The 19215-nt window shown below is 42.5% G+C and overlaps 1 protein-coding gene across 24 annotated transcripts in view; it reads right to left on the bottom strand.

Annotated features, from left to right (window-relative positions):
* The window catches only part of AKAP13 (A-kinase anchoring protein 13), a 182303-nt gene that overhangs the window by 122330 nt on the left and 40758 nt on the right, over positions 1-19215 (bottom strand). For all 24 annotated transcript variants that reach the window (XM_085515353.1, XM_085515341.1, XM_085515350.1 and 21 more), the window contains one exon: positions 13754-13798. In XM_085515353.1, the coding sequence (XP_085371479.1) occupies positions 13754-13786 (33 nt within the window). In that variant the 5' untranslated portion in view covers positions 13787-13798. The remainder of the gene's footprint in view (positions 1-13753; positions 13799-19215) is intronic.

The following is a 19215-nucleotide window of genomic DNA, read 5'->3' as shown; positions in this document are numbered from 1 at the left end:
ACTCAAGAGCAAAACCCTTGTATATAGAGGGCACATATCATTATCATAGCTGAACTGGCACAGGATACAGTAAATATACCTGCAATTCATGCACCCCTACAGTCAACAGGAATAATATCCAACACATTCAGTTTTCCATTGAGAAGAGGAATCAGGGAAGGGGGATGACTTGCAGTTACTACACCAATAAGTTAAGCACGTTCACTTGATCTGACTGCCCATCATTTATCTGCTTGAAATACATAAAACATGAGACATCATGAACAGACTGAGGTGACCTTCTGCCCCAGTTCCCTCAAAGATCAAAACCAGTTGGATGCCCCAGTTTTACACAGCAGCTGCATTAGCCAGCCCTCTGCCACAACACTGAGCATATGCTTAAGGGCTGCAAATCTGGAAAAGATTGTTTTTATTATTATTTGTGCAGATTATGTAATTCTGATTTGCATAGCCAATGGAAGACACATGGCACTTCCCTTCAAACCTTTTCCTTAAAATCCCTCAGTTAATCTTTTCTTTGTCAAATACAATCCTTGAAGAAAAATCCAAGACTTCCAAGTCCTCACAGGCACCCATTAGCATCGCTTTCCACACTCCAATTCTAGTGTCCCCCCCCCCATCTTCCATCATCACTTCAACTCTTTACATGCCCTAGCAGAGCTTCCTCTCTTAAAGTTCACATCCAGTTCTTCTCTTCCCTGCCCTGGCTGGTAGCACATGCCATAGGCAGGCTGCATAGACTGCTTTGGACGCAGCCTTTAAAGATACAGGTCAGCCTTTTAATGCACAAAATTATGAGTTCACAAAGATAAATGAAGCAGCAAGTAGCTTGCATTTCCACAGTGTGCAGAGCTCCAAATGGACATTTCAGGAAGGTATCACACGATAACATCATACCGGACTTCCAGCAGGGGATAAAAGAACCACAGAGCAGAAGTATAGATTCCGAGTATTCAGTGTTAAAATAAAAACAGGTGCAAAAAGAAATTAAACTTTAAACTCAAGCATGATAAGTTCACATGCTGAGCTGAAAACAAAATAACTCACTGCAAGCAAATAGACCCAGTTTTGTGCAGATGCTCAATTAAAAAGAAAATAAGTTTCAACCTGCAAATCCTTTGTGCTTTGACTTTTATATCCATCTTTGTTCATACTGTTCCCCCCTTCAGGCATGAACATACAGGGTACTTAAATAGACTTAAAAATGAGGTGACATTTAAGGATACTCATCAATGGGGCCAATTGTTCAAGCAGTAGTTCTGTAGTTGTTCTGTTCTTTAACTCACAATTCAAGTACAGCCAGTCCAATCCTCATGAAGGAAAAGCAAATCTGCAGAGAGTGCACGTGAGAAGACACCTGGCTATACATGTGAATAAGGCACTTCCCAGCACAGCACTTGATTCAAAAGAAAGAATAAAGACAAAGAGAAGCAAAATAAAATGACTAGAAAATGCTGACTGTGTAAACACACAGGTAAGAAACCTGAAAGCTGTCCAAGCTGAGGCTTAATAAGATGGGTTAACTTTTCATATAGAAGCCTGAAGTGAATTTGCCAAGCAGCCAGGCCAAGATTTAGGGGTGGCCCTGCTTTAGGGCAGGAGAGGTAGACCTGGTGACCCCCAGCAATCCTTCTTAGCCAAAATTATTTCTCAGTTTGTATGTTTTATTTTAGCTCTGTTTACTTCAGTGCACATTGAAGCCTGAGGGAAACACAAATTCTCCTCAGCTGATATCGATCAGCTTTTCTGCTGTGCCTACACTGTGCTTCATGGAGGAACACTCCCCATCATCCTTCTCCTGCACCTCTGAAGGACCTGGCCCAAGACTGATTAGAGCAGCTCAATATCCTTATTACGTCAGCTAAATATTATTATTTTTCTTAACTGAAATCGTACATCGTCTCCAAATGTCTGCAGCAAGATGGATAAGGTGCCACCTAAATGCTGTGTGCTTCAGTTTATTCTCAGCTGTCTTCTGAATGAGCTCTTGGCTGTGCTATGCATGGGACGACTCACTGTACGTGACCAGAGATCCCAATGGGAACAAAGCACTAAGTGCAGGCCGTCCTTCAACGCACATCTCTCCCCTTGGTTCTTAACAACTTCGCTATCCACTGCCAACTTTTATTTAATTTTAAAAGGCCATTTTGAAACAACGTATTTATTTGAAGAGGAAATAGTGTGCAGAACAAGCCTCCCTCTTTCAAACACTTTTGGAGCTAAAGAAAATCAGTTACAAACACAGCCAAAATTCCTCCGATCCGCACAGAAGAGTTTCCAACAGCTCGATTGCATTCAGCCTCCAAAAACATTTTAATTGAAGTATGTTTACCTTTATTCATTTAATATTATCCAAAAAAGTCATCTGTTCAGTATCACTGCTGCACAAGGTGGTTATTATAACCCTTCTTTCATCCTCAATGGCTAGAACTGGATGGCCAGTCTGCCAATATCCCTTTGGTGAAAGTACAGACAGATCAAAGCGATTCCCTGGAATGCTCCAACAAATAAGAATAATTTAATTTCAAAACTAGTTTGGATTGACTAATATATACTTGGCTTAAAGCCTATTGGAAATGAAAACATTCCATTTTTGTCCATTCATGAAAGAGGTCACCCTCGCCTTCATTTTGATCTGAAAAGTCTCTGAAAAAAAAGCCTTTTGGATAGCTGTAAAATGATGCAAAGAGCATGGATGCTGCTCTGCAATCAAAACACACTCCCTTCCTCAAGCAGAAGGGAGGAGGAGCACGAGCTGCCTCCTCAGGGGATGCATGCATTGGGAAAACCAGACCTGGCCCTGAGCTTTGATCCACCACAACCCAGCCCAAAGCGATGCTGGTGTAGCTTGTCTCTGAACAGTCAGCTTTCTTAAAGCATTAGAAATGAAATGATCTCTAAAAAGGCCCCAGCACAGGTAGTATCTTCAAGAAACAAAACCATAAAGCGGCAAGGCACCTGCCTGTCAGCACTGGGACAGCCACACCATTCCAGATGTTTGTTTTTCAAGTGCCACAGCCATAAAGGCGTGTGGGTTGTGTACATAAAATATAAGCCACTCTGAGTAATCATTTCTTCTGATACCACCTGGGTTGTGTCTGTAAAGGTGGATGATTTCCCTTTGCAGCCTATTGCTGTGCTGGTTAACAGATTTTAAAGTTTCTACCAAAATAAAGCCACATTCTACTTTCGCATGTGATTTCTAAACAGGCTTCTTTTTTTCCCTTCTGGATCACACTGGGAATTTGAAGTACATTATCTAACCCATTAACCACCCACTCTGACCTTCCCCCACACAAACTCTAAAAATACTTACGGAAGCAAAGCATGTGTTAGATAGAAAAGCTGAAGCACTCCAGCTTTGCTTTAGCCTTCAGTGAGAAAACACTGCCAACCAGTAAAGCTCCTTTTGTTCTACACAGAAAAGCCAAGTTACTGCTGATGACCACTGCCATCTTGGGCTGCTGTTTCATGCAGGTAAAACCTACACAGTTATATGGAACAGAAAGTCAGCATATTAGATAGATGAAAGATTCACATGCAAGGGAAGAAACCGCTCTAATACATCTCCTTCTCCAGAGCTATTGTAGAAGTCAGCAAAGTGATGCTTTATTCTAGAGGCTGGATTAGGCTCTGGATTAGATGAGTAAACGTAATCTGCCAAGGCAACAAGTTTTGTTTTGTTTCCACTGTTCATAACATGAATCAGATTTTCGTTGGGTCATTGCTTGTTGCATTATGTTATGATTAAAAAAGAAGGAGAAATGTGCTTTTGAAACAGAACCTTTTTCCTCCCCCTTTGAAAAGCTCCATACAGCTCCTGTCATTCTGTACCAGGATGACAGATACAAAACCACAGCAAACCTTCCTTCTTGAGAACACAATTAGGGCTGGTACTGCAGCCCCTGATGCACCCAAGCCCTTCTGCAGATGGGGCTACTTATCTCACAACCTCTGAGCTCTTATATATAAAAAGAAATGGAAGGGGTCAGAGGTACGTTACAATGAGATAACAGCAGTCCTTACAGACACCCTCAATTTTAGCAATCCTCACCAAATCAGGGGAGCACTCGGGAGAAAAATCTGTGTCCAGCACAGCCCATTCTGCAGAGCCCCAGCCTTCAGAAACAAAGGCAGTGCTGTGCAAACTGCCCCAACATGAGCAGCTCCAGCAAACCCTCCTCATGCGGAGATATCCTCCTTGATAACAGCAGTGACCTGGGTCAGCAGCATAAGGGAAGATGGATGTCGTTCTGCCGGGGTGTTGCAACCTCCTGCAGATAAGACCTCCAAGGAAAGACTCCAGAAATAAATAGAATGGCAAACAGCCAAGCTTGGGGTAGGATTGGGTCCTTTTTCATAGTCAACGACTACATACTCCTTGATCTTAAAGGCGCACAAGGTAGAGATTTTATTATTAATTATTATTATTTTTCAAGGAAACAAAACACAAAGAAAGAAAAGAAAAACAGAGCCAGTGATTTAAAAATAAAAATTAAAAAAAAAAATTTCATAACCTCTAAATCCAACTTCATTTTGCTCTCAAAATAACAGCAGTACAATCAGATTTGCCAGAGAGAAGTTTCAGGTTACCAGTGTGGAGGCTGAGCCCCTCTTTGATGAGAAAGACAGATTTTGCCATGCGGTCTCTTACCCTTAGGAAAACACAATGGTAGCCCACAACTTCTTGCCCACAGGCCACCAAAAGAGCATGATGATGGTACAGGTTTTTCTCCCAGCCCACACAGCAACTCCAAGTGACACCTTCCACATTTCATTAACACCACACAGAGCCAGCCCAGCTCCTCTTTCAGCATTAGCCACAAAGTCATGACCCAAGCACTGACTTGCATATGCAAAATAACTTCCTTCTCTCCAACAATTTCTCCTCGCAAAGGTGAGAAAGAAGAGCAACACTCTGAAGAATAGTTTCAGAGAACAATATTTTGTATAAAAATAAGTTTAGATTAATGTGGCGATGGATTGATGCAGAACACAGAGTCAAAAGACCATTTAGTTAAGACTGTTTAAGAGGAATAAGTAGGAAAACATGGACACCTATGATTAATACAGCTCCAAGAAATAGTCTGCTATGCAGTGCTAAGTGGATAGAGGGAGCTGAGAACTACTAGGAAACACAGATGTTATTGGAACTGCTGCTTCCAGGTGCAAGCCGGCTCATGCTGATCTATCCTGAGTGCAACCTATGCTGAAAACACAGCATGGACCTTGACTGTCTGCAGAGCCAGCACCATTAGCACTGATTTATTAGGGCAGCCTCACAGCTACACAACGTGCCTCACCAGTTCAGGTGTCTAATCCTGCTGCGTGGTTTGTTTGCAAAGAGATAAATGGCTCAGGGACAGCAAGGAGAGGGTTTCCTACTCTGAGCCGGTGCAAGCAACAGCAGCAGAATTGGACACACTTAAAGAAGCCCATTATTAGCAACCCACATCCTTTGACAGAGCACGTCTGCGTCTCCAAATCAATCAGCTCCGTGATGAATCTTTATTGAGTGTCAAGAGATGATTATAGGCACTACACACACATTAATACAGGCAGCTTAGAGGAGATCTCCACAGACTGCCAACAGAAAATCCATCATAGTAAGAAGATCTCGTTAGTGCTGAAGACGACATAATTTATCTTCATGGGTGCATCTTTATGACACATTACTTAGGTGCACAGAGCCAGGGAAGTTACTAGAACTGGCTGTTAACAGTCAGCCTGGGTGCATTATTGCTTTAGCACAGAGCTCCACAAGCTCTGGAGCACTGCCACAACCAGCTCTTGTTCAACAGCTGCAGGGAGCTGCGCTGTGTGCAGACAGCCTTCACACAACCAAACAGCCACGGGCACTTCTGAAATTGTAAAATTAACAACTCCCCCCCAAAAATAATAGTAATTAAAGAAAAAATGTTAAGTAGAAATACAGGAAGGATAAGAAAAGCGTCACTGAAATGTTTGTGTTATACCCTAGAGAAGAAAATTATGGGAAGATCTGTACTGATAAGAGCAGCATATCTGGGAACATAATCATATTGCGTGGTTGAAATTGGCAGTACAGTGGAGAAAACATTGATTTATTTTCATTTATTTGAGCAGGTTAACATTGGCCAGCTCATTCATTGCAAACACTGTATGCCTGCTGCCATGGCCTGCACTGTCTGTGTAAGCAGCCTGCCCACATCAAGCCCCAAACAGCTTTGGTGCTGGGAAGATACATGGATAGATGAGCACACTCACTACACTGGGGGACTGACCTCACATCTGAGCACATCTCCACATAATGCCACCATATGAAGACAAGACAAAAACATGGAACCTTCTACATAGCAAGATGTTCACTCTGGTATCACCCAGCTTCCCCAGCAAGGGCTGATCTTACTATCAAGTGCTTTTCTCAGAACCTCTGGAAACTAATGCAACCATTCCCTATAAAAGCACATCCAAACTGACAGGGATGTCTTGTTCTGTCCTCTCCCTAAAGTCTATTCTGTTCCTTAGTACACCGCAAAATGAAGCACACAATTTATTACCAGCTGCTTGGGCTGATAGTGCTCCCTGCAAACTACTCGCAGAGCAATAACAACAAAAATCACAGAGTCTGGGAGCAATAACAGACAGTCTGAGTGCATTTGGTGACTAAGAAAGAGACATCCAGCAATTCTCCTGGCATCAGAGAGCTGAATGGAGTCACAATTCCTGGAAGATAAAGTACGTATGATCCTGGGAGATAAAGTACATGTGATGACACACCATTTGAAACAATCTCCTGTCACCGCAGTGTTTTCACAAATAGTCTTGATGTGTCTCAAAGGAAAAAATGTATTAATAATCTGATTAGAACACAACCATTCAAAGGCATGAGAACAGCATTTCCCTTATACTTCAGCATCCTCTACAGTGCAGCAAGCTCCTCGAAGAGACACGGCCCACAGGGTGCTGATTTTCCTGCTAGTTGCAAAGTATCCACCCCAGTCTGTAAATATTTTGCAGCCACAGCACTTGGAGCTACACTATGGCGATAGAGGCCCTTTTTAAAGTAACATTCCCTTTTTTAAGAGAACAGAAACAACCACCCCTCAGCCACAACCAACGTGCAGATGACACTTGTGCAACACTGAGAGGAACCCCTTTGAAATGAAGATGCAAACGCAGGCAAGCCCTACAGACAGCTGCTCTGCGAACGTGCTGCAATAGAGCTGCCACTTGATGGCAGTACACAGCGTTGATCTCAGCGCACAGCAATTAATCAGAGTTTAGTTTATTTCCCACTTAGGAACAATATGGGATTGTAGAGGATGAGTGTTTGCATGTACACACAGCGCATGCAGCACAGCCTTTTGAAGGACAGGAGCCAACATTTGAGAGCTTATTTGAAAGCATCGTGCCTTTGTCAATTCAAGGTCTTAAAATCATCATGACGATTGCTCTGCTGTCAGAACTGTTTTTAGCCTAGTGGTTCCCAAAACGATTGTCAGAATTCTGTAACACAAAATAAAGCGGGGAGCCACATCTTGATGTTGGGAAATTGGTCTGGTTGTCCTAAAGGTAACGCAAGAATATGTATAAATTCCCTGTACAAGTACAATCCACAGAGGAAGAACATTGTCATCCTCTTAACCACCAAGTCCTGCACTCCACTGACTGAGACAGGAAACAATAAAGGAGCTGGGATGCAATCTTAACTTCATTCCAGATACCAACCAGCTCATCAGCTACTGCAAGACCTAAGAAAAAACTAAATTCAGACCCTTAGAAGGTATTCATTCAGTATTTTAATTACAACTCAGTGTGATGGTGTAAGGATCCCTTCTGTCTGTTTGCAGTGGGGCTCAGTTTCAGGGAACAGGTTGAGCCAATCTGACAGCTCTGCTAGAGAGGCGGTTCATCGTCTCATCCATTTTCCCACCCTTGCCCTGTATGAGGCCTGGCATCTTTCTTCTGACAATCAATCACATGTAATGCTGTAAAGTAATGCTGACTTAAGGGCAGAACTTCAGACAGCAAAAGCTCCAGATGTTAAGCTGGTCCACTTGTTCACCAGTGCACTCATACGCACTAAAGAAGATCACAGAAGCAAGCAAAGATCAAATAGACAATTACAGCAGGAGGGCTTGGAACCCAAATCACCAGCATTTTTAGTTTGGCTAATAGGAATGAAGTGCTAAGAAGAGACCTCTAAACTGCAAATTAATCCATGGTGCACCTGGAAGAAAGGAAGGCAGTGCTGATGGCCACACAGCCCCTTCCGGCTTGTCCAGCCAAAGCTGTCTCCAAGTAAATGCTTAAGATAACCACATTACAAGAAATCCTACACTGAGTAGATCCTGTAAGCCACAGAATGCTTCATCTAAGAGGAGCAAGCCAAGCAAACAGCTTTGTGATAACCCATCTGGGCAGCACCATCAGCACTCAGGTACCCCAAGCACTGCTGTGTGCCCATTTCAGTAGGAAAGGAGGCATTTGTTTCAGGACACACACCAGAATTTGAAAAGAATTCAAATCAAGGACCTACGTAACAAAAACTCAATAAAGAAACCAACAAAGAACCAGACAAACACAGACTAGGAAGGATATGATGTTGTCCACAGAATGAAAAAGAACCATGAAAGTCACAAAGCGCATCTCGCAAAGCAAAGTTTGATCTGGCGCCCCAGCTTAATTTCTTAAAACCAAACAAGCAGCAGGTTCTTCCACAAGGAACACAAGCAAATATTCTATTTGTACAGGGTGCTCAGAGGCCTTCCATTCATAAATCAAAGACGCTTTGAAGGTGAGGCAGAAAACTACTTTGTCATTAAGAAGAAATCAAGCACTCAACAAATAAAAGACAAGAGGCTTATCAGATCCTCTCACTGCAGAACTGAGCTGAACATCAAGGTTGATCCTCCTCTTGCCTAAGGACTCAGGAGAAAGTAAGACAAGACTTGTTCATAGACAATTTCATGAGAAACTCCCACATCAAAAACAAGCCAGGCGTATTCCAACCTCTTCAGCTGGACTGATTTCAGATATTCAAATATTGTCACTGTTGATGGTCACTAAGAAAGCAAATTCAGCTTTAGTAGAAAAGTAACTAGACTACAGCTGCTAATCTCATGGCAACGTGCGTTAGGACTATGAATGTATCTCATTCCTTCCTTTTGTGCCTTCGGTAGAGATTTCCAAAGACCATTAACTACTTAGCAGATAATATTGCACAAGCCATACTCAGGACTGTCTCAGACATAATAACTACCCATCAGACACTGCTGCTAAAGCCTCATGCTCTCTGTATTGTGCTATTTTTTTTTTCCTTGTGTAATCCCGTATTATTTACTCAAAAGAGGGTTCCTCTTAAAACACAAACATCAGAGGTTACCACAGTTGTTTTTCCTCAGCAATGAACATAAGGTGCACTTCAATTGTGCCTCAAATCCATGTGAGATTTGTAAGTGAAGAAATATATTCTTATTATTAACATTGTCTTCCTCTTCCCATCTACACTGAAGCAGAACACACTGGGAAACTTACAGTAGTTCATTCATTAACAGAAGAGATCTACTATACCCAAAACTCAAGTTATATTAAGAGAGGGTCAGCGCATTCCTGCTGAAGCTTTTGAAGTTCATACTTCATTAAGTTGCATGGCATTTTGGCATGGAACTGAGAGCTCTCATCTCTATCAAAACTCTCTCTGAGAAATTCTGAGGGTTACACAGCTCCCTAAGTGGCAATTTTATACAAGAGACTCAGTCCACAGACTGATTAAAGACCAAAGTCAATGGGAGCGCCTTTATCAATTAAGTGCTTGCCCTCCCATACATTCACTAAGTGTGACACATCTGGCTTTGTCATCCCAAATAACCTAGGCACACCTTAGACAAACTGTGTACAGGAGTACTGTGATTTAGAACAACTTCTTTCCTTTTAATCAAAAAGGGGAAAGAAAAAAAAAGGGCAGTGATGCATCATCCTTCCCCAGCTGCTAATCTTTTCCATTTCACACCCACTGATCATTATCATAGCAAAAAAAAACCCATACACACCCGTCTTAAAGGTGGATCTAAAGTTGTAGTCTTGGTAGTAATAGAAGATGACACTGCTTCACACACCTCGTCCCTGCATGTCACCTCAGTCTGGTCTAACACTTTCATACCCAGTGCTGCTCTCAGGTTTTACTTCTAGAAAACAACACGGATTTTGGAGTGGCAGAAAATGTGAATGGGTTAAAGAAAAAAAGAGAGATCAATAACATTACAATAACCCTGGAGCAGCCAGCAAGGCTGAGATCAGTAGCCATGAAGGCTCTTCTGAAGTAAGATTACTGGGACGCCACATGCAACTAATTTGATCGTAGTCATTTACTTGTATGCATTCTGTATTTACCAGTTTGGTTAGAAATAGAGACATAGCCTGTGATCCCTGATCCTTTTGTAATTAAATCTCCCACTGGACACTCAATTAATGATCACATTTACACAAAGACCAACACTTGGCTTCTACTAAGCTCTTTCCTATATTCTTTCTCTCACAACGATTTTAGCCTCAGTCACGTTTAAGTGAAGTGATTAATCTAAGCTACTTAATTTATAAACAGAGAACTTTACTAATTAATCACAATAGAATAAAACCCACTTAAAAATAAGCCTCTGTTACTTAGAGCAATGCTGATCCCTTTTTTCCCCAACAAAAACAGAAGAGCACCAGCAAAAAACAAAACCAAAACCAACAGAGATCCCAGCCAAGTGACAGTTCCTTTTCATAACCTTGAGCCACACCAGTGAAAAAGCCAGGAGATAAAACCTGGTCCCTGCTACAGCCCTATGTGCTATGGCAGATTACAGCTCTAGAAACTATCGCTGCATTGAATCCAAGTTTGTATGACAAAGTTTAGGACCACTGCTTTAATGAAGAGACATGAACACTTCATCATTGCTGCATGAACACAGCAGACCATGTCAGGGACTTCCCAGCTCTGCTGCCTTGGCTCTTCAGAACCCAGCTGGCAGCAAGGCAGCAGCAAAGATTTGTCCTCACTTTAGAAAGGAGGTAAGGTTTGGACATCTTTATTTTCAATTCACACAACCCTGGGCCAAAAGCACTGTCATATATAAATGCAACTGAGTGCTGACAGCCATGCAGCTCAGATAGCTGCTTGGAACTGGCATTAAGTGTCTCGCACTGCGCTGAACTCACACTACACTATATCAAGGAATGCATAACTGTCCTATCTCTCCTGGCATGAGCTCCTCTCCGCCTTGTGACTGTGCTGCTGGCAAACCAGGAGCAGCACCAAGCTCATCCCTGTATTAGAGCATATATGGAAGTGCTACATTTTCTGTCACCCATAGAATTTTGGTCTTGAGTATATTCATCACTTTGGGTTCCCAGTATGTCTTCCATAATAACTAAGTTACAAGTCTGGACAATCTGGTAGACATCAGATAGGGTGTAATATGCTACACAAGCTGATAGACTTCCAGGAACAGATCTGGACATTTCATTTTTTTAGTTTCTACCCTCAAAAGCAGATCAGGAAAGCTGCAAAAACCACATTTTTTCTAAGACATTCTTGTTTTATTTCTATGCACTGGCCAAACCGTGCACTTTACACAGAGCTTTCAGGATGAAACTCATGCAAGATTCAAATTAAATAAATAGATAAATCTTGAATCTAAGCTATTGGTTTAAAAGAGAAAATAATGGTTAAAGGATGCACTGCAAATGCCCCAAGCACAAAAGTGTAAAACCTGGGGGAAGCAACATTCCTGAAAGTAGGCAAACATAGATTCCCTGACGTGTTTGTATTGCCTGCCATTTCCAGTCACCTGTTTCACAGAGCTGTAATTAATTATGGAGAAATTCATTGGATGCTGTTCTCAGCTTCCTGAAAACAAGCAGGAGGAGGGACCTGTGCAAGGAAAGCAGTTATCATCACTGCTCTAAACAAGGAACCTGGCAATGTTTATTATTCACCTGCTAATGGGCCAGGCCTTGAAAAAAGAAAAACACCAGGAAAACATATTTTCCTTCATGTTCTGCTCACATCTCACAGTTCCCAGATGAGCTGAGCCAATTCACACCTCCACAAACACAGCAACTAATTTTAAAAGTTGCATAAAACCAACCTTGAAAGGAAACAGGAAGATTAAACACCTAGTTTTTAAGTTTGATGTGTTTCTCTTTTTGTTTTCTCTTCTTCCTTAAGCCACCAAAATTTGTTTGTTTTGAAAGGAATCTGATCTGCATAAACACCTGACCATGAGATGACACAGGGGAGAGGCAAAGGAGTCCCTGATGCATTAATAATGGTGCCATGAACTTTTTTCATTCAGATGGGAATAAAAGCAACACCAAGTGCCATATAAACATTGTTTTCCACTGGGCAAAGTTTGACCTCAGCCAAGTCCTCCTCACACTGTCACGCGGGGAAGAGGACTTTTTACATCAGCCACTGAAGTATGTGTTGAATGCAAAACTACACAAAATGGTGGGAAAGTAAACTGAGTCAGAAGATAAGACTGGGAAAACAAAGCCTTCTGATTAGTTAAGGCATACTCAGCTCAAAAGATATAAGAATAATTTTATCCTGCTTTCTGCTGTTCATATATTTCTACTGCAGCATCTGCAGAACATATTTATACATAAGTCTGTACTTTTTTAACAAACCCAAAGTTTAAATAAAGTTTCTTCAAAGTCGTTCTGTTCATCACATTTGTGTTTTAACAGACTTCAGGCTGATCTGAGCTCCATAGTAACACACAACACGGTGTTCTACTCCAGGAAGGCTGTTTAGCTCAAGTCAGATCAATCTACACGGTGTCCATCTTGCCCCCAGCACCACGCTTAGTACAGTAAGTACAGAACAAATTCTAATGCGCACAACTTCCAGCTGGTAATTAAACATATATAGAACTTGAAATGTTCTAATAAAGGTCAATAAATTCACTATTTACAACAAACAACACATTCCAAGATACAGCTGAATTACCTGATGGGACAGTTTCCTATTCCTACCCCACAAAGCCACACTGTTGAACAATTTTTCCTCCTGATTTTCCATCCTTGCAGCACAGAAACCCAGGACAGCTTAGCAGCCCATCCTGCTCTGTGCATGGCAATGCAGAAAGTAAATGGTTACAGCCTTGGCCAGCAGCATTGGCATAAATGTCACACACATGCATCCACCCCCTCAAATTTGGGTCTAATTTGACAGTCCCCGTATTCTGCAACAAAGCTGCTATTCAAGAGCGAAAGGAAGCTTGTTCCCTATTAACTCAGCCACCAAGGCTACGAGCCTGTAGGAGATGACGTAAGCCATGCCCTGCTGCAGGAGCCTGTCAGCCCAGCCCCAACTGCTTCCAGACGCTCCCTGCCACGTTTAAAACTGAGCAGAAAAACATTATCACAGCAAATGAGTGCTGTGCATTGGATGTTCTATTCTCCACTTCAACAATCCCTTCTTAGGGCCTCTCAACACACCAAGAAAGGATCCAAAGAGCAAGGGGTTCCTGCACTGTGCAGGCTGCGTGACAGCAGCATTACCACGTGCCACAAGACTTCCTTCAAACTGTGTCCTTGGAAGACAGAGAGACCCAATAACTCACCTGAGGGTTATCACTGTGTATTGCCAGTACGGCTGAATGAATACAAGCAATGTCTTTGGGGAGCAGGGAGGAAATGAGCAGAATCTCCATCAATGATGGTCAGAAGCATTTTACAGGAATAGGAGAAGAGGAAAGAACTGTTGAAACTTTTTACTCACATATAACGGAGCTTGCTGTGGATTAAGTTTCATGACCTCAGAACACTGAAACAAAAAAGAAAAGACAAATTTAGGACTGTTTTCCATAAAACATTAAGTACTTCTCCATAAGCTGCATGACGTTACATTTCCAGCATGGTACTGGCACTCTTACATTACTGCTTCTAATAGAAAGTCACGTAAAAACAACTATTTTCTGTACTTTCCCTCTGGATCTGCTCAGTTTATTTTTTCATTTACACAGTTATTAAGCAAAGACGATTCTAAAACAATCTGCAGAGCAAATCATAGAGCTTCTCATCTGTACCACCAGCCATGCTGGCATTCGTAATATTCCAAGCGAAACTGGCTTCCCATTCTCACACCCCTAAATCCATCCCCTCCTCCCAGCAACCTTTACTTTTTATGATGATGATGAGTCCTTAATTACACATCTGTCCATACATCCACACGGGATCTTGTTCATACTTTGTTCCCTTCCAAACCTCCCCAGTTTGCCTTTAGTGAGGCAGAAACCCAAAAACAGTTGAATTTCTCTTAGCTGATTCCAGCTTTTAGAGCTCCCTCACATACTCTCCTATACTGCAAAGTGGTTTTTGCGCTGCCTATTTTCAATGGCTGAGGTACCTGCTGAGCTACTCAGCCCAACACCATCCAGCTGCAGAAGGTCCCACACCACAGACAGATAAATCTAGAAACCATTGAGAGCTTTTCATTCAATTCATACAATTTTTTCAACCTCAAAAGTCCCTTTCAACAGCAAGAATGCCTCAAAATGGTTACACACGATAGTTTTCCCTGCCTGTTTGGATTTATAAAGAGTTACTTGCTGGTGAAAACAGGGGACAGGGAACACAAGCTGTTGTTTGAGCTGGTAAGCTCCAGAAGCAGCTCTGTAAGCAATCCTTCCTATGACATGCTCCTGTCATGCCAGTCCTACTGAGCTCTCACAAGGACAAACAGAAAACAGAAGGAACAAAGACTAAAAGATAGAACCCCAACACAAGTACAAACCACTCAAACCTTGCCACTCTGCCTCATGACCTACCTAAATACCATCCCTATTCTAAACCTAAGCACCTTGAACAGGGGAACCAAAGCAAAACCCAGCTGAGAGCTGTTGTTGTATTATCCCTGATATTCATCCATACCTCCTTACTGGCTATATTACAACTGGCCTAACATGCATGTTAAAGAACACTATGTGAAATTTTCAAGAGAACAGAACATGACAGGTCTGTATCTGCCCAAGACACAAATTCTACCTTTCGAGTTGCTCTCCTTTCCCAAATAATTAGCTTTCCTAATCTCTCATCGGTTATTTTAACTTCTCAGAAGTCAGCTCTGAGGAAAGGAAGTTATTCTAAACACACTCAAAGTCATCCTTTCCCCTTCATTAACTAACAACTTTATCTCTTCCACATCAAGGTTCACTGGTATGTTATTGTCGCTGTTGTCACCACACAAAGTAACTTCTGCCATTTGCAGTCAAGTTACAACTACAGTCACTCGCAATGCCAAATAAGCACCTCATCTTCACCAGAGCTGTTTGCCTTGCTGGGACAAACCTATGGGGAAGGGGCCAATGTGCCCTACAGTTACAAGACTGCCATTGCTACTTCCCCATCCTGCTCCTGTTGGCTATGCCCAGCCATCAAGTCAACACTTACAAAAAAGCCCAACTCAAAGCCCCACCAACCAGGCAGGAAGCATGTGCCTGACCCCAGCACACTGCTAAAGCAGCAGCAAGATTTAGTGTTCTGATTTATCACCCCTTCCCTGGTGCAGGTTTGAGAAGCAGGAGAGGTGTTGACAGAAGGAATCGGGTACTAAGCCGGACCTTTCTTCATCTGTTTTACTGACAGTTTCACGGGTGCTTTAGCCTATCCCCTTCCAGCTGAACCACAGAGAAGCCTTGTCACACCATGCTTGGTGTTTGGGCTGCCATGCCATAGGACTGAGCCACTATGAGCCACCTTCCCTGCTTTCACAGGTTCTGTGTAAGGTGCCACCCTACCACTAACGCTCCTCACACCTTCATACACAGCAGAAACCATAGCTCCTGCACCCCATCACAACGCCTACTGTCAGATTTATCCAAAATAAGAAGCTGTGACACTGCATATCATACCTAGTACCATCGTCATTTCTGTTGTAGGTCCCACTTCGTAAATCCTGCACTCACACTCATTTGATATTTTTTTCTTATCAGATCACTTTAACAGAGCAGACAAAACAAGCCACATTAAGAACTTTCCTTTCAAGATCATTGGTGGAAAACAGTGTAAGAAGTCTGACTGCACTGAAGGTATCAAAGATGTGTATAAAACCACAACAGCAGAGGAGTATCATATCAACAGAGCACTTGGATTCTTGCTATTCAAGTAATCAAGTGACCTTGCATAGTCTGACCTCTGCCACCCTACAGAAATGCATGTTGCATTGCTTCATCCCCTTCCTGGCAGATGGCTGGCAGCAGCTGAGCAGAGAGAAACAGGAAAGAAAGACACATGCAGGTCAGGAAAGGAAGGATGGGCTGGTTCCAAACTCCCACAGCATAACCTCATCTTGTGGGAGAGTTAAGTTTGGTCGAAAAGACAGTGTCACAAGTTGAAGAGGCCAAAAGAAGTAAAGATTTTATACCTAAGGAAGTGAAAATACTGACACTGCTCAAGAAAAGGGGATGCCCAGGAGTTCAAACATATGGCTGTACGGGTATGGGATTTGTGTTTGTTTGCAAGAGAAGTTCATAGCAGCAGCAGTGAAGTAAGGTGACAGTGCAGCTGCTGGATGCTTGATCTCGACAAGAAAAATACCTCTGGAAATACTTCCTGCTGGAAGCTTTTCCCCCTTTTATCTTACTAGAAGTCTTCACATCAATGGCTTAAATGAAACAATTTAATATTTCATAATATATATGTCAGTCCAATTTTTCCAAGTAGGCAAACTTCATTTGCAAGGAGACAAGCAAGTTTTAAAGATATTTTATCTTGTTCGGAAGAGCTCTGGCAAAAACACATGAGAGAAACAGAGTGTCAGATTAAGTCTGAATGAGTGCTTTGCATCAGCAGAGGACTAAATGTAGGTTAACTTCTCCAGCCAGCAGGTAGGCAGGCAGCCTCTGAAACTCATCATTTGAGTTGAGTTGAGGAACTCATCTTTTGAGTTGATGCCTGCTTTGCTCCCCAGAAAGCAGTTTCTATCTTTTTGGACAGGTAGCACCACACCTGCCCTGTAAGACAATGCAAACTGCAGAGAGAATGCCTGGCCCTGTTGTGAGATATGGAGTTGGACTGTATATGAACTGCTTTGAAAGCCAAGCCAAAAAGAAAAGGCAAATAATAATCCCACCTCCACAGTTGTTTTAAGGCCTTCTACCCGCCATGGTTCGTGTTGCAAAGATAGAAAAATCACATCCATTGCACCTTCTCCATCATCAAGTGAAGCCAGAACAAAAACACAGAGCATACTTTTGAGTCCCACACATGAATTCTAGAGAAAACCTCACAGGAAGAGCAGCTTGCTATATCTGCAGGCAGGACACACGCAGCCTGCAGCGAAACATGCTGACCTATTCTAACAGAAACAATTGTTGCATGTGTTCAACCTAGAAGTCTATTTACAGAGTCAAAAAGAAAACGACTGCGCCAGTTACTGCCAACTGGAAGGGCTCAGCTCTGTCTCTAGATGCTATTTGTCACGGTGCTGAAGCAGGCAGACAATGTGACTACTCTGAACACTGTCTCTTGAGGCAGCTTCCCAAGCTGTGACTGCACAGAGAGCCAAACCTTTCCAAGTGAGCAATGGGAATTTCAGCACCGTGCTCTCTGCTGCTGGGGGGAGCAGCCTTGCAAGCTTTGCACAGCCCGAGGCTGTGCTTTAAGTACTATCATCACAGCCAGCATCACTGCTTTGTGAGCCAAGTCACCATGGGTGGAAACAGGAACATGAGGACCTGCCTGGTTCTTCTAAGTCTGCAGCAGACCATGTGGTCACAGCACCCAAAACACAGTTTGTACCCACTGAAACATATCTCATAGCACCAGGAGTAGTGAGAGCATTTCTACCCCTCAAAGAGCAGCATGTTTATCCTATCTTCTTTTTTAAATCAAAATATTGGACAAGAGCTTGGCACTTGTTTTGTCATCATCCTGTAACACAACTTTTATTAAAGGGAAATCCTGGAAGACACACAAAGAAGGCTGGTTTACCGCAGGACATCTCAAATATGCTCACCCCCAGGAGAGCAAACGTGTGCTGTTAAAGATTGCAGATCAGCTGCATTCCTCAAGAAGCGTGCTTCCACCAGGGCTAAAATAACACAAAATGATTCTACATCCACTGCAAAGTGCACTGCTTTCACGAGATCCAGTAACCAGCACAAGTACCTTTCTCAGCATAAAACTTCATTTCCTTCTCAGACTGCTGCAAACAAAGCATCTCACCAGCACCATTCCACATACAGCTTTGGCACCACTTGATACCTGCCCAACTAAGCATCATATAATTGCCTTACGAAAGCCTTTACAGCCATTCAGGCATTTATCCTACAATCCTTCTGGAATTCTGTTAGGTTTTTCCCCTTAGGATACCACACTGAAATCCCTCGTGTTTCCAAGTTTCAAAGCAGGATGTGAAATAAAAGACCAGGTTCCAGCCCTTAAAGGAACAGTGGTTGCAGGCATTATAAAGAACTGCATAAGTCAGTAAAATGGAAAGCTACTGGAGCCTTCTCAGAATGGGGAGGATACCTTTCTGCTCCGCTAAGCACTGAAGAACTAATACAGTGTGTGTTATTACAGCCTCTTCTGGAGAAATTCTGTGTTATTCCACGTATATCAAGGAAGAAAACAAACTACTGTGTTCAGTCTCTTAGGATATTGTATAGTCCGACAAGGAGTGAAAACAAGAGCATTTATTTGCCTTACTGTGGTTCCCAAAACCACAGCCAGGATCAGGACCCCACCAGCTGCATGCTGTAGAAAATGCAACTCAAAACAAAGTTTCTGCCCTGACAAGCTGAGAGAGCAGAAAGGGATACAAACACAATATAACTAAATAACAAATCCTCTCCATCTACTATTTCCAGCTACTATTTAATTTCACCTTAATTACTTGGCTTATTTCTTACAGGCATTGCAAAGAGTATCTTAAGGACAGATCTGAACGCCATGCCTACAGCCCTGCACAGATAACACTGAAGGTCTGTCCACACAGCATAGCTCAGAGCTACCAAAAAGGCCTTGAGATTTTCCATCTCGTTTACACTTGTTTGTGTTTTTTCCCCAGTCAGAAAGGAAAGCAATAGGATGGGCAGGAACAGGGAGGAGAGGCACTGAAACCACCTGGTATCTCTGTGCAAACCCACCTCTCTTCCATCTCCTCTCCCTTATACACCACATATGCAACAATATACACTTCACTTTCAAGTCTTTGAGGTTTTCAAGCTTTGTAACCTTCAT

Source organism: Coturnix japonica, chromosome 14 (assembly GCF_054131305.1).
Source record: "Coturnix japonica strain WE chromosome 14, WE-NBRP24, whole genome shotgun sequence".
Lineage (NCBI taxonomy): Eukaryota > Metazoa > Chordata > Aves > Galliformes > Phasianidae > Coturnix > Coturnix japonica.
This window is presented reverse-complemented; position numbering and strand designations above follow the sequence as displayed.